Below are 16,129 nucleotides of genomic sequence, written 5' to 3'. Positions count from 1 at the left end.
TTGGGGAAATTGGGAATGAGGTCGGTCTGTTTCTAAATGCAAACTGCGCCCAAATTTCGCCCCATTCCCTGGAACCTCACACAGGAAAAAAGTGAGTGTTATGGTGCAAAAAATACGGTAGTCGCCAAAAGCCTTTTGCTCCTCCGCATGTGTGTCCGATCCGTTTTTGAAGCTCTCCAAGTTGATGGCCCTAACTGCCTGCAGTGGGAGGGAGTTCCACAGTTGAACTCTGTTGAATCTCTCAATGTTCAGCTTCACTGCATGCCCACGGTCTAGCGTTATAAGAGAGGGTGGGTGGGAATCTTTTAGGAACGCTGTGAGAATTATTGGGTTAACTCCAGGGGAATAGGCGCGCACGCACACAAACAGAGAGAGAGAAACGTGGTCTGCAACACATATTTGTTTACCCTGAGAGGCCAGCACAGCTGCAGATAAGCAGGGTGGAGCCCGTGTGGATATATGCAGATAATCCAGCCTTGCAATATGCCCGCTCGCCTCGGGTGAACCGAGGATGCTGCAGGCGAGGGCTGGAGTCCCAAAAACCTCCCTCCAGGGTTTTCCTGTTTGGGGAGGCTGGGGCCTTTTTGCATGCAAAAACAGACACACTCCAGCGCGGACTGCCCTCCCCTTAAAGCCAGATTCTACTCCTCAACGACTCAAAATCAAAAGCGGTTTCAATAAGAGCAAAGGACGGGTTGCGGGTTCGAACCCCACATTGGGCAAAAGTGTGTTGCCTTGCAGGGGGTGGACGAGATGCCCTCAGGGTCCCTTGCAGCTGTACAATTCTAGGCTCCTACAGAGACACAGAAGGCAGATTTATTTGGCATTCTCTTGAAGGCCAGCCTGCCTAGCTAGCTAGCTAGCAAGCGAGGGTCTCGTTTTTTCAGGCGGTCTTCCAGCGGTTTTTAAGAAGGTCAGGCCCATTCCAGGCCTCCAGAGTTTTCTCGGAAACCTGGGGCGGTCTCCCGGCCTGCGTAGCAGACAGATTCCGGAGGAAAACATGTTTTGCTGGCTGGAAGGGGAACGTCCAGTGGGCTGGGAGGGGAGGAAACCAATGAGGGAGAGAGGGAGGGAGGCGTCCGCAATTTCCTTGGGCTCATAAGCGCTTTGGGTCCCTCCCCTGGCAACTCTCCCCTAGGAGAGGACTTTTGGAGGAGAAACACTGGCGGGGGGAGGGCAGGTCTCCTCTCCTGTTTTGCATCCTGCTCCATTCCTGGATATTGCACAACCGGGGTCTTGTGCAACCAGGCCTGCAAGCGTGCGCAGTTGTCAGAAGCCCTGTCCTGGTTTCTGATTTGATCTGATTTGTTGCATAAAGTGCATAAAGTGCAACATTCTGGGATCAAATAAGGGGACGCCTGATCATTAGGTCCAGTCGTGGCCGACTCTAGGGTTGCAGCGCTCATCTCGCTTTATTGGCCAAGGGAGTAAGCCGCTTCTGGCGAACCAGAGCAGCGCACGGAAACACCGTTTACCTTCCCACCAGTGTGGTACCTATTTATCTACTTGCACTTTGACGTGCTTTCGAATTGCTATGTGGGCAGGAGCAGGGACCGAGCAACGGGAGCTCACCCTGTCATTGCGGGGATTCGAACCGCCGACCTTCTGATTGGCAAGTCCTAGGCTCTGTGGTTTAACCCACAGCGCCACCCACGTCCCTATTTCCATCAGAGAAATGTTGGAGGGCATGTGTTTAGAGGTTCTAGACACTCTGCACCTGCCTCATGATGGGCTTTTGAGCTGGTTCTTTTCTTTAAAAAATGGATAGGGTCTCACAAGAAGCAGAAAAATTGCAAGTGACACTGCCTCTCCCCTCTTTGCAGGAACGAAGGAGGTTTGCAAGGCAGACCTGGACTGCAAGAAAACAACAGCTGCCTGCCCCTTGGGGAGCGACAGAGCCCATTGCAACCAAGAGTGCATCTGCCCATGTGCAGAAAGCCGAGGGCTACGCGTAGGGGTCTCTCTTGGCCCTAACTGGAGATCCTGAGGATTGGCCCCAGAGCTTCCTGCCTCCAAAGCAGCTGCTCTACTGTTGACTTATATTATCGTTTCCCTAAAGGCGACGCAAGGCTGTAGTCCTCATTATTGCAAACAAAGCTCTGATTTTGTTTGGAACCTACGAAGCTGAGACCTTCTGTCCAGGTGGCCCGGGATTTTGGGAGATGATATATGATGAGATAAAAAGGACGTTTACTATACCAAAAAAACAACAATCCCTGGAGTTTTTCTTTTAGGGATTATAGGGACAGAAGTTCCCCCCAAAAGACGATGAAGACGATGAAGTTGTTTACAACTGCAGCTAAGATTCTCTACACACACAAAAATGGGAAGAAGCAGAAATTCTCACCAAAGCAGAATGAATAAGGAAGGCGATGGATTATGCCAGATGGGCAAAGTTAGCAGCTAAAATAAGGTTTTTGTGGAAGAGGGGAAACCCTTCTCAAATTATTTAAAGGAATATTATTACATGACAAACATGGGGTCAGGATTCGAACCCTGAGCAACAGGAGGGTTTAAAGATTACGGTAGTTTTGTCAAGTTTGAGAGACAGAAAATAGGGAGCAGCGGAAGGAGAGAAACAGGGAAAGGAGGTGGGAAGTCGGACAAAAAGAGTTTTTATTGTGTATTGAAATGTATGTGTGATTATATCATGTGTGGTGGGAATGTAAGAAAATAAAGAACTTCTGGGAAATGATATATAATGAGATGAAAAAGATGTTGAAATATACATTAAAAAAAAACCCACCAGAAGCATTTCTACTTCAGGATATTAATAGGCAAGATGTTAAATTGTTTTTATATGTAACAACAGCGGCAAGAGTATGGAAGAAATGGAAGCAAGAAGAAATTCAGACGAAAGAAGAATGGCAGATGAAAATAATGGACTACGCAGAATTGGACAAAATGACAGGAAGGATTCGAAACCTGCGGGAACAGAGATTTGCAGAAGATTGGAAGAAATATACAAATTATTTGAAGAGAACTGTAATCAACAAATTACTCTAGTAAGACTACAAGAAGTTTTGTAAGGAGAAATATATGAAGTGCTACAAAGTAGATAAAGAATAGAGAGATTGGTTATGAGTTTTAAAGGTACCAGGGAAAATAAGAAATGTATACTAAGAGATTAGACTGGAAAATTTTCAGACTGGACTGGTGGAAGTCAAAATATTGAATAAGATGTAAAAATGTGTTTAATTAATGGTATGTTAGAAAAACTAATTATATATAAGAAATGTACGTGTGAAATTTTGGAATACTTAATAGAAGAAACTTGGGGTGGGGGGAGGGAGAGGGTTGCCTGCATTGATTGACAAGAGGCTCTTGTCAATCAATCAAGGAGCCAGCTCCTTCTGCAAGCCAAGCAGCTGTTCTGCTTATCAGGGTTATTAGGGCACGCACCTCGTCTCGTGGTAACCTTGCGGTTATGTAATCCTTGGCAAGAGCTCTGCAACTGTTTTTCTGTGCTGATAACGCCCTTCCCCTTCGCTCCGCAGAGTCCAGGGACCTGCCTTACCCTCCAGAGGAGGAGGAGCGACCTGCTCAGGCGGCAGCAAGCGTGACTCCTGTTTCTAGTCCTCTCTGTTTCTCGCTTTCTCGCTCAGCTGTCTCTTTAAACTGCAGCTAAATGCAGGAAAACAGGGTCCGTAATGCACTAGGGACCGGTTGTGGGGTTAGGGTCCAGGGTTCGGCACCTGGGGAAAGACTTGCTGTCTGAAACCACACAAAGCTGCTGCCAACCTGTGCAGGCAAAACTATTACTACTCTACTACTAATAATAATAATTTATTGTTTATACCCTGCCCATCTGGCTGGGCTTCCCCAGCCACTCTGGGCAGCTTCCAACAAAATATTAAAATACAGTAATGCATCAAACATTAAAAGCTTCCCTAAACAGGGCTGCCTTCAGATGTCTTCTAAAAGTCTGGTACAGTGGTACCTCTGGATGCGAACGGGATCCGTTCCGGAGCCCCGTTCGCATCCTGAGTAGAACGTAACACGCGACTGCAAGTCTGCGCATGCTTCCGTGCATGTGCATGACATCATTTTGAGCAACTGCGCATGCGCGAGCGGCGAAACACAGAAGTAACGCATCCTGTTACTTCCGGGTCACCGCGGAGCGTAACCTGAAAACGCTCAACCTGAAGCATATTTAACCCGAGGTATGACTGTTGTTAGGATGCGGGTGGCGTTGTGGGTAAAAGCCTCAGTGCCTAGGACTTGCCGATCGTATGATCGGCGGTTCGATTCCCCGTGGCGGGGTGCGCTCCCGTTGCTCGGTCCCAGCGCCTGCCAACCTGGCAGTTCGAAAGCACCCCCGGGTAAAAGTAGATAAATAGGGACCGCTTACTAGCGGGAAGGTAAACGGCGTTTCCGTGTGCGGCTCTGGCTCGCCAGAGTAGCTTTGTCACGCTGGCCACGTGACCCGGAAGTGTCTGCGGACAGCGCTGGCTCCCGGCCTCTAGAGTGAGATCAGCGCACAACCCTAGAGTCGGACACGACTGGCCCGTACGGGCAGGGGTACCTTTACCTTTTATGACTGTTGTTGTTCTCTTTGACATCTGGTGGGAGGGAGTTCCACAGGGCGGGCGCCACCACCAAGAAGGCCCTCGGCGCTGGACCTCAGTGTCCGGGCAGAACGATGGGGGTGGAGACGCTCCTTCAGGTATACCGGGCCTTTGAGGCCATTTAGGGCTTTCAAGGTCAGCACCAACACTTTGAATTGTGCTCGGAAACGCACTGGGAGCCAATGCAGGTCTTTCAAGACCGGTGTTATGTGGTCTCGGTGGCCACTCCCAGTAGTAGTATGAATGGTCTCCCTCGGCAGGTGACGGCCTCTCTTTCCTTGGAGGTTTCAAAGCAGAGGTTGGATGGCATTATCTGTCACAGATGCTTTAGTTGAAATTCCTGCATTGCAGGGGGTTGGGCTGGATGACCCTTTAGGGTCCCTTCCAATGCTACGATTCTGTTATTGTATGAAAAATTATATCTATATATAATAAAGATAAGGCCTGCAAGAACACCTGGGAATGTTATTTAGGTCACTCTGCCAAGCAGAGGGCAATTTAGGCAGCAATAAAACTCAAGAGAGTCACGGGGAGCCAACCTGCTCTGCCACACCTCAGCCTGGGCACTGCTGCCAAGGTGGCCCCGTTCACCTCCCATCTGCAACCGCCCTCCACATTAACAATCGCCGAACCTTGGAGCACGAGAAGGAGGCAGGGAGCAGGGCAGCCAATTAGAGAGGAGCTGGGGCTGGGGTGGCGAAAGAAGAGGCCTCCCGTTGCTTCCCTGCACGATGCTCCGTTCTGGGCGCTCAGCGAGATTGTGCTGTGAGAGAGACAGCCCACTCAGCCCTTTGCAGGCTCATCTTCTTACTTAGGTTTGCATATCCATCATGAAATGATGCCTAACTATTTTTATAATTTAAAAGTATGGAAAAATTTGGAATTAGTTATTCATATTTACACACCTATTAGGATAATAATAGGGACGCAGGTAGTGCTGTGGGTTAAACCACAGAGCCTAGGGCTTGCTGATCGGAAGGTCGGCGGTTCGAATCCCTGCGACGGGGTGAGCTCCTGTTGTTCGGTCCCTGCTCCTGCCAACCTAGCAGTTCGAAAGCACAAAGTGCAAGTAGATAAATAGGTACCACTCCAGCAGGAAGGTAAACGGCGTTTCCGTGCGCTGCTCTGGTTCGCCAGAAGTGGCTTAGTCATGCTGGCCACATGACCCGGAAGCTGTACGCCGGCTCCCTCGGCCAATAAAGCGAGATGAGCGCCACAACCCCAGAGTCGGCCACGACTGGACCTAATGGTCAGGGGTCCCTTTACCTTTACCTAAATAATATCAAACTTATAACAAGAATGTAGGGGTTAGGGTTAATGGTGTCTACCATATGTTTTATGTGTTTGAAACATCTAAAGTACCAATGTATTATGGATTATTTTTTTTTCCATTTATGATTTCTGTTGTCTAAATGATGCCAGTACTGTAAAGGCTGAATGAATGAGAGACAGAGAGAGAGAGAGAGAGAGAGAGAAGGGAGAGAATGAGGGTGTCGGGAGCGAATCACACTAAGCAGGTTGGAGATAATGTGTGTGTGTGTGTGTGTGTGATTTTCTTTGGTTACAACAGTCCGTGTTTTGTCTCTTGTCGTGTTGCTTGTCTACAAATCAGTCACGTCTGATGTGATGCAAGTTGGGGTGAACTATTTATTAGCAAGAACGCAACCGGAAGAGATTTGGTGGAGCGTCAGGCCTAGTGAGCAGAGCAGCTGGAACCCAGTAGGTCTTGCCCCGTGGATCAGATGCCGAAATGCGTATGCCAGGTGAGAACGTCGGAAGCACCCCTGGCACGGGACAGGCCTCCGTCCTCTCCTCCTGCCTCCGTGTTGGGGTTTCTAGCAGGGGCCCAAAATAGTACAGGGAAGGCCTGGCGTCAAGTGGCGGGGAGTTCCAAAGTGCAGACGCTAAAATGATCTGGTTCTTAGCCGTGCAGAAGGGGCGTTGAGCATGACCTTGGTCACAGAACCAAGAAGGCCTAGTGGCGTAAGGCAGCCTTGCAGGTAAACAACTTCTTCATTTCCAAAACCGGAAAAAGAAAAATTACAAACATCAAATTCGAAATCCATATTCCTTTTCTAATATAAGCCTATTACATAGTTAACTAAATTAAAATATATCTAATTGCTCCAGACTTCTCTTTGCTGTATATAAATACAACACAATTAGAAATTTTATATTATAAATAATATTATAAATTCCCCTATACTCCCCACTCCCTTTCACCCATGTGTGATTTTTGTTTTTTGTTTTAACTTCTTCCGTCTTCTTGTGTTTTTCTCGCAGGTAAACTTCTTAAGGGCTTCATATACTAATAGGAACACCTCAGACTTGACCCGGTAGCAAATCGGCATCTGGTTATGGCTCCTGAAGGCCAGGGCGTCAGGAACCACCACCACGGTGAATTTCCTTACCAAAACCCCGCTTTTAACAAAGCTCCCTATCTACGGAATTAAACGACAACGGTGCCATTCAGAGTCCGTGCTTCTGAATTTTGTCTTGAATCCTAGAATTGCAGAGTTGGAAGGGACCCCAGGGGTCATCTAGCCCAACCCGCTGCAAGGCAGGAATTTCCACTAAAGCACCTGCAGCAGTCGGCCGCCCAACTTCTGCTTAAAAACCTCCCGGGAAGGAGAGTCCACCACCTTCCACCCCCCCGGTCAAACAGCTCTCACTGCCAGCAAGTTTTTCTTGACGTTGAGTCGGAATCTCCTTTCTCGTTGCTTGAAGCCACGGGTTCGAGTCCTACCCTCCAGAGGAGGAGAAAGCAAGCTTCTCTCTTTACTTGCTTTTTCTTTCTCTATCCCCCTCCCCTTTTTTTGATCTTTTAAAGTCTTTGTTTGCTTAAAAACAGGGGAGAAAGATATAAAGCTTTGTATTTTCCTCTACAAACCTCAATGATATTTATTTATTTTTAAACCAAGCGTGTCTCTTTAAGAATCTCTTTGGGGTGAGGGGGGGGTGGCCTTTAAAAACAGAAACCTCTCTGGTCTTACAAAGCAAAGCTCTCCCCAGGAAAGGATTTGGAGAGTCACCTGATGGCAGAAGGGACAGACAATGCTTTGGCGCACGAGACACGGAGAGGAATGAGTCTGTACGTGATTGAAGAAGCGGACAGGGAGGGAAATTTCACTGGAGGGGAGAGAAATTGCTTGCACAATCTTACCAGGCCTTGCAGCAGGTCGGAGCTGCTTGGAACTGCTTCGGGTCAACATGACGAGCTTTTTCCCCGCTTCCCAAGCTTTTGCTTGTGTGTTGAAACTGGAAGGAGTTGCACGAAGAACAGGGACTCGGGCAGGGGGGCAACAGGGAGGCATCTCCCTGGGGATACGGCTTAGCCCCGCCTCCCCGTTGGGACCGGCTGACTCAATCCAAATATGTAGTCTGGTGGGCAAACTATTGCGTGTGCATGCGCGCTGAATCATATAGTGGTGGAGTTGGAAGGAACCCTCAGGGTCATCCAGTCCAACCCCCTTGCACTGCAGGAAGTGTGTGGGGGGGGGAGTTTAATGAATTTATAAACCCCACCTCCCAATCTCCCTGCCCAGTGACCCCACTCCACCTAGCCTCCCAAAGATGCTTGCTAAGAGAGGTACCCCCAAAATAAGCAAGCCAGAGATTAATGAATGTTAGAATGACATCGGATTGAACGTAAATAAAAGGTTGTTAGCAATAAAGTGGTGAAGGAGTATAGAAAATTCAAAGGTTAAAAGGTGTAAAATTAAAAGGCTTAATTTATTAAGATATTAAGGAGATTAAGATATATTAAGATATTAAGATAAAGATTAGTTAAGATAGAGGGAAGGGATTTGCTGATCAAATATATGAACTGGAATACAGTGAGGGGAGGTGTGGGGAAGTCTGGAAAATAAGTAAATGCAAGGAATACTATGAAAATAGAATTGTTTTTATTTGTTCTTTTTTCTCTTTTGTGTTGTTGTTTTTGTCGTTTTGTATTTTTGCATTTTTGTATTTTTCTGTTGTTTTTTCTTTTTATGTAAAAACCTTAATAAAAATATTATTTAAAAAAAACAAAAATAAGCAAGCCAGGCTGCCTGCAGTTTAGGCAAGACCAGAGCAGGGACTCGCGTAGAGAGAGAACGGGCTGCCTCCTCCGTCCGGCACATCTGGAGCAGTTTGGAGCCCCGTGCAATTGTGCCCAGCACAAAAGTGTGGCAAAACCGGTTCTCCCACTCCGACGAATGATTCCAAGGATGCACACGAGAGCATCGTGCAGAGATGCAACAGGCAAACTCACTTTCCAGAGACAGATAGGTGCTTTGCATACCGATAGGGAGAAAAATCAGGCTATGGATTCACAAGCAGCTTTTGAGCCCAGTTCCTCATTATCGACCCTTAGACTGCTAACTTTCATTTTGTTGCCAGCAGTGGGGTTAACCTCTGAGAATACACAGAGCGCAATACCCTCCAACATTTCTCTGGTGATAATAGGGACATCCTGTTTAATAACAATAATAATAACAATAGGGATGCGGGTGGTGCTGTGGGTTAAAACACAGAGCCTAGGACTTGCCGATCAGAAGGTCAGCGGTTCGAATCCCCGCAATGACGGGGTAAGCTCCCGTTGCTCGGTCCCTGCTCCTGCCCACCTAGCAGTTTGAAAGCACGTCAAAGTGGATGTAGATAAGTAGGTACTGCTCCAGCGGGGAGGTAAATGGCGTTTCTGGGCGCTGCTCTGGTTCGCCAGAAGCGGCTTAGTCATGCTGGCCACATGACCCGGAAGCTGTACACCGGCTCCCTTGGCCAGTAAAGCAAGATGAGCGCCACAACCCCAGAGTTGGCCACGACTGGACCTAATGGTCAGGGATCCCTTTACCTTTAATAATAATAATAATAATAATAATAATAATAATAATAATACTGTCACTCTGACAATAAAAACATAACGCAACATTATAAAACTTCCCCATGCAGGGCTGCCTTCAGAGGACATTTTTGAAAGGGTATATATTCCTCCAAAGAAAATAGGGACGTCCTAAGGAAAATCAGAAACTGGGACGGCTTCTGAAAACCCAGGACTGTCCCTGGAAAATAGGGACACTTGGAGGGCCTGTCAACCCCTTCTTGATAGGCGTGGGCCTTTTAAAATGACAACCATGTGAAGTTTAAGGGGAAATAATAGTCTCTGAGCATGCACCGAGTGATGCCCGTTTGCAAAAAGACACTGGTTTTTAGAAGCTGTCTTAACCGATCGTGGAGGAACGGCTGGTGGGGCTTGACGGAGCCTTTTCTGTGGTGGCTCCCATATTGCAGAGTCCCTCTCCGGAGAGGTTCAACTGGCTCCCTCTTCGCTCTCCTTCCAGCGACAGGCCAAGACCTTGCTTGGAGAGGCCTTTGGACAATGGCGATTACTGGGCTGCTGGGCAGGGCAAACAGGATTTTAATTTCTGGTTTCAAATGCGCTGCGATGCGCTTTAATTATTGTTTTCCATTAACCTGCCCTCGTCACTTTGCATTTCCGAACGATGCTTTTCAAACGCTGCAAGCCTCCTCGAATCCCAAGGTGGGGGAGAGAGGGAGGCGTTACAGATCGCGGGAAGGGACCCCAGGGGTCATCTAGACCAACCCGCCGCAATCCAGGAATGCCGTGGGATAAGGATTGGGGTCGCATCTGTCTTTGGCGAACGTGGTAGACGAATCGTGGCGTATTTCGCACCCTCTACATTCCTGGGTTGATTTAGAGGCTGGATTGGGTGATCTGGTCATGCAATAAATTATTATTATTATTATTATTATTATTATTAACAATGGGCATGTGAAATTGCACATACACATTTGTCTGTTTGCACATCCTCTGTCACAACTGGCAGTGTGGAAAAGTGAAGCCAGGGTGGGTCCGGGCAGGGGGACGGATCCTGCAATGTGGGCTCTGGTCTCCAGGAGGAAAAAAAGGGGCTAGTTTTTGCAGAGGTCACCCATAAAGGAAGGAGGTTTGCAGGTTGTGGATTAGAAATACCCACTGAAAAGATGGTAAAAGTTGGGGGTGAGGAAGGCAGCAGCGAGGGACTAATCCAGGCAACCCTTTCCTAGAGGAGACCGCAGGAGCAGAAAACTCTCTGCACATGTTTAGAGGCACGCATTGCCTTCTCTCTCCTGCCGCAGAGGCACTCTGCACATGCCCAGAGGCACTCCCTCCCTAGAGGATACAGCAGAGCAGAAAACACTCTGCACATGTTTGGAGGCGCACTCTGCCTTCTCTCTCTTGCCGCAGAGGCACTCTGCACATGCCCAGGGGCACCCCTTTCCAAGAGGAGACAGCAGGAGCAAAAAACTCTGCACATGTTTAGAGACATGCACTGTCTTCTATCTCCTGTCACAGAGGCACTCTGCACATGCCCAGAGGCACTCCCTTCCCAGGGGAGACAGCAGCAGCAGAAAACACTCTGCACATGCTTTCAGGTACTCTTTACCCTCCCTCTCCTGCCACAGAGGCACTCTGCCCATGCCCAGGGGCACTCCCTTCCTGGAGGAGACGGCAGGGGCAGAAAACTCTCTGCACATGTTTAGAGGCACGCACTGTCTTCTCTCTCCTGTCGCAGAGGCGCTCTGCACATGCCCAGAGGCATTCCCTCCCTAGAGGATACAGCAGAGCAGAAAACACTCTGCACATGTTTAGAGGCACACTCTGCCTTCTCTCTCTTGCTGCAGAGGCACTCCCTTCCTAGGGGAGACAGCAGCAGCAGAAAACACTCTGCCCATGCTTTCAGGTACTCTTTACCCTCCCTCTCCTGCTACAGAGGCACTCTGCCCATGCCCAGGGGCACTCCCTTCCTGGAGGAGATGGCAGGGGCAGAAAACTCTCTGCACATGTTTAGAGGCACGCACTGTCTTCTCTCTCCTTCCGCAGAGGCACTCTGCCCATGCCCAGGGGCACCCCTTTCCTAGAGGAGACAGCAGGAGCAAAAAACTCTCTGCACATGTTTAGAGGCGCACTCTGCCTTCTCTCTCCTTCCGCAGAGGCACTCTGCACATGCCCAGAGGCACTCCCTTCCTAGGGGAGACGGCAAGAGCAGAAAACTCTCTGCACATGTTTTCAGGTACTCTTTACCCTCCCTCTCCTGCTGCAGAGGCACTCTGCACATGCCTAGAGACACCCCTTTCCCAGAGGAGACGGCAGCAGCCGAAAACTCTCTGCACATGTTTTCAGGTACTCTTTGCCCTCTCTCTCCTGCCGCAGAGGCACTCTGCCCATGCCCAGAGGCAACAGGAGCAGAAAACTATCTGCACATGTTTCGAGGCATGCACTGCCTTCTCTGTTCTGTCACAGAGGCACTCTGCCCATGCCCAGAGGCACTCCCTTCCCAGGGGAGACAGCAGAGCAGAAAACTCTCTGCACATGTTTAGATGCACACTTTGCCTTCCCTCTCCTGCCACAGAGGCACTCTGCCCATGCCCAGAGGCACTCCCTTCCCAGGGAAGACAGCAAGAGCAAAAAACTCTCTGCACATGTTTAGAGGCGCACTGCCTTCTCTCTCCTGCCGCAGAGGCACTCTGTCCATGCCCAGAGGCACCCCTTTCCTAGAGGAGACGGCAGGAGCAGAAAACACTCTGCACATGTTTGGAGGTGCACTCTGCCTTCTCTCTCCTTTAACAAAGGCACTCTGCACATGCCCTGAGGCACTCCCTTCCTAGGGGAGACGGCAAGAGCAGAAAACACTCTGCACATGTTTTCAGGCACTCTGCACATGCCCAGAGGCACTCCCTTCCTAGGGGAGACGGCAAGAGCAGAAAACACTCTGCACATGTTTTCAGGCACTCTGCACATGCCCAGAGGCACTCCCTCCCTAGAAGATACAGCAGAGCAGAAAACACTCTGCACATGTTTTCAGGCACTCTGCACATGCCCAGAGGCACTCCCTCCCTAGAAGATACAGCAGAGCAGAAAACACTCTGCACATGTTTTCAGGTACTCTTTACCCTCTCTCTCCTGCCGCAGAGGCACTCTGCCCATGCCCAGAGGCCCCCTCGCTGCCTCTCCCCGCTGGCCTCTGCCGGCTGCTGCCCTTCCCTTCCCGGCCCGGCCGGCGGAGGCGGAGGCAGGGGCGGGCCGGCGGGGCTCAGCTGATGCAAGCGGGGGCCGCCTCCGCCGCCTATATAAGGCTCCGCGCGGCGCCTGCTCGGCACCTCCCTTCCCGAGCCCGGCTGTGCCTTTTCCATCTACAGTGGCGCCAGCACTGCGGAGCCCGAGTCTCGGTAAGGGGGATCGCGGGCCGGGTGGGTGGGCTGCCGAGGGCCGGGTCCGACTCTTTACCCCCCCCCCCGCTTGTGTCCCCCCCCCCGATCCCCGGGCGCTTTTGCAAAGCTTGCATTTCCCTTGCATTCGCTATTGCGCTTTGCAAAAAGCGCTTTGCAAAAAACCAGAGACGACTGGATCTCCAATGGAAATGGGGGGGGGGAGAGAGAGAGAGAATGGTTGGGGAGAAGACTTCAGATGGGGGGGTGCGAATGACCCCCCATGCAAATAAAGAAAGCAGGCCGGGAGTATTGCATTCCCCCCCCCCCTTGTTTGCAAACTCATTGCATGGCGCGCGCAGCTGAATCTGCCGTGTGTGTGTGTGTGTGTGTGTGTGTGTGTGTTTTTAAGGGGGGGAGGGGTTTTGCAGTGGGAAAGGAAGGGGGAGGGGCTGGGGAGGCAGCCCTTCACTCCCCCCCCCCCGTTATTCCCTTTTCTCTCCCTATTTTACCGTCTTTTGGTGTCCCCAGATTTGCACCCCCCCCCATTTGCAAAAAATGTTTTTCCTTTTGCAAACCTGGTAGGGCCGGATTGTGGTGTTGTTGTTGTGTTGCAAGCCTGGGGAGGTGTGTTTGCGTGGGGTGGGGGTGGGAGGAAGCTTTGCGGGGTCGTATCCGTTTCACGCCCCCCCCCCCAAATAGTGAGCGATTCTTTTTCTCCTCCCCCCTTTTTACCTTCTTCCTGAATACAATAATAGAAAATGAACTCAACGCGAATGATCACTCCCCCTCCCTTGCTATCCAGGATGTAGGGTTTTTTTCTTGGGGGGGGGTGACTTAGGAAATAGTCCACCCCTCCTGGAAAAAGGGGTGTGTATTTTTGCTGTTAGCCCCCCCCCTCCAATTGCAGATTTTCAGAATAAAATCCAGAGAGCGTTGGGTTATTTTACTGCAAATCTGCGAGTTTCCTTCTCTTAAAGTCTATTCTATCCGCCCCACAAGCTGCAAAATATTATATCTGGTTTTTGTGGGTTGACGGGATGGTGGAGGAAATATTAAAATTTTGTGTTGCTAGGGGGGGATATAACATTCCTCTCCTACCAGTTCTCAGCTGCATCTAACTGCAAACCACTGTTTAGATCTATGGGCATGAGCACTGATTTCAGTGGGTCTACTTGTGAGTAGGGCTTGAGTTGGCTGCATAATCCCTGCTTTTCCAAAAGGCCTGTGTGTGTGTGTGTGTGGTGCCCACCCCCTTTGTACACACCCCCTTTTCCCTTCCTTCCCCGGGGCCTTCCAACATCTGCCTTGGCTCCAAGAATTTTGTTCCCCCCCTTCCTTTGAAAAAAATAAAATAAAATAAAGCAAAACCTCTTTCAAATAATAAACAAGGAATGTTCTTCCTAAGCTTTGCATTGCATCACAAAGGGACGAAAATCTGGTGCAACAGAGAGAGAGAGAGAGAGGGAGATATTTTTGTAATAAAGGCCTTGTGTCGAAGAGCTTGGGAACTGAATCTTAAATGCACAAACTATTATTACTGTGATTATGACGATGATTATGATTATTAAATACGAGGATTCCTGTGCAAAAGGGCCTCTGTTGTCAGAGAAAAATACTTGCTCCCCCCCCCCGAAACCCCCACTTCTTTGTGTGTTTATTTGCAAAATCTCCGCTTGCAATTTTCTATATTTCGGGACGCACTCTGTTCCTGTGTTGTGTTGTTTGTGTGTCATTTGCAAACCGCCGTTCTCATTTTTCTATCCTTTTTCCATGAGTCTGGTGCTTTGCTTTTAAATTTCCTTTGTCAAAAATGAGATCCCCACCCCCCCCAAAAAAAAACCCCAACAGCTATTTTATTGTTATGCGCCCAGTGGCTGAATCTTGAACTTTTAAAAAAATTAAAATAAAACCTTTCTCCTCTTTTCTCCCCTTTTCCAGGGTCTCCATCTGCAGACCCGGACTAGCTTCACCCCAGTTTTTTTTCCTTCTCCGCCCCCCTTTTTCTTTTCTTTACTCCCCCCTCTTCATTTGCATCTTCAAAACCTCCAAAATGGTGCAGAAAAAAACAGAACTCAAAGGTTTCCACCGTTCCTTCAAGGTAAGATAGATTAAAACTATTATTATTTAACAGAAGTCGTGTTGCGGAGTTAATGTGTCTGGGTTTTATTAATGCCTTCTGAAAGTTGCTTCCGTTTTTCTGTTTTTCCCTTTAAAAAAAAAAGTTGCGTTTTTGCAATGCAGTCCCAAGCATATGGACGTATAAAGAAGCCCCATTGAATTCAATAGGGCTTACTCCCAGGTAACTGGGCCTAGGCTTGCAATGCCTTTGTTGCTCATTAATTTGTGGAGAGACTTATGTTTGGGAATCAAAATCTGTGCTGTGAAACCGTTTGCACTGAAACCTTTGGAGCGCGTATATTCATTATAAAAAGGCTTAATTTTTTTTTAAGGTGCATGCAAGCTTCTGAGCTACACAGGACTCCTAGTCAGGAGTGCTGACTCGGGATCCTGTGTGGCACAGGTGGTCTTCCTCAGAGTAGTGGAAAATACTTCCTTAGTAGGCCTAACCCCGAAACTTTTGCTGCTGCAGATATAATAGTAGCATATAATTAATATAATATAATATAATATAATATAATATAATATAATATAATGTAATATAATATAATATAATAATAATCCTACACACTGCTACGTAGAGATGCTGAGGATTGGACCACCTTCTCCCTGCCCTCCGCCCCACCAAAAAGCGAGTTTTTGACCTTGTCTATCAAATTATAGAGGACCATCAGGACTTGAGGGTCTCTGCCCCGAGGAGATTACAATCAAAGGGGGGAAATCAGCACGGGGACATAGCAGGTGGTTGGAGCCAGAGAGGAATAATAATACCTTTATTGTCAACATGCAACCTGAAACCAACCAACATAATAATGATTAAAAGGAACTCGACATAATAACAATTAAAAATAATAATAAATAATGATTTACAACACCTTGTCGTAGGGTTTGTCTTGGTGGGTGTGCGTTGTCAGAAGCAATGCTTTAGCAATAAGTTGTGTTGCAGTTTCGGGCGTCTGCATGGAGCGTCGTACATTTTTACTTTTCTGAGTTGTGTGTGAGATTAATTTCTGCTTCCTAAGAGGAATTAATTTGCCTCCTAGAGAGAAGCCTTTGGCGCTTGCAAGCTCTTTTGAAAGAGAGATCCGGGTGCTTGCATTTAATGAAGGCTTGCTTGCCGTTTCGCTGGTGCCCTGACATGCAATGGTGCTGGGATTTTTGTGTCTGTTTTGCTGAATGAGCAAAAAGAGGGTTGTGTCAGTTCCTTTGACGTGTGTTTAGGGAGACGGCCGGGGCCCGACTTCTGTGTT

The 16,129-nt window shown here is 48.7% G+C and overlaps 1 protein-coding gene and 1 long non-coding RNA gene across 3 annotated transcripts in view; both read left to right on the top strand.

Moving 5' to 3' along the window:
* Positions 1 to 1,142: 1,142 nt before the first annotated feature.
* On the top strand, positions 1,143 to 7,472 carry LOC310668651. 2 transcript variants are annotated; one of them, XR_014506755.1, is made up of 2 exons: positions 1,143 to 1,258; positions 6,852 to 7,472. It is a non-coding gene; the product is annotated as an uncharacterized lncRNA (long non-coding RNA). The 2 variants fall into 2 exon arrangements; XR_014506756.1 differs by lacking the exon at positions 6,852 to 7,472 and adding an exon at positions 1,824 to 2,307.
* A 5,189-nt stretch (positions 7,473 to 12,661) lies between these two features.
* MKNK2 (MAPK interacting serine/threonine kinase 2) overlaps positions 12,662 to 16,129 on the top strand; it is a 45,190-nt gene continuing 41,722 nt past the window's right edge. The window contains exons 1-2 of the mRNA XM_083421716.1: positions 12,662 to 12,779; positions 14,700 to 14,859. Of these exons, the coding sequence (XP_083277842.1) occupies positions 14,812 to 14,859 (48 nt within the window). The 5' untranslated portion in view covers positions 12,662 to 12,779; positions 14,700 to 14,811. The remainder of the gene's footprint in view (positions 12,780 to 14,699; positions 14,860 to 16,129) is intronic.

The sequence above is a fragment of the Podarcis tiliguerta genome, assembly GCF_965153285.1.
Source record: "Podarcis tiliguerta genome assembly, chromosome: 18".
Taxonomy (NCBI): domain Eukaryota; kingdom Metazoa; phylum Chordata; class Lepidosauria; order Squamata; family Lacertidae; genus Podarcis; species Podarcis tiliguerta.
This window is presented reverse-complemented; position numbering and strand designations above follow the sequence as displayed.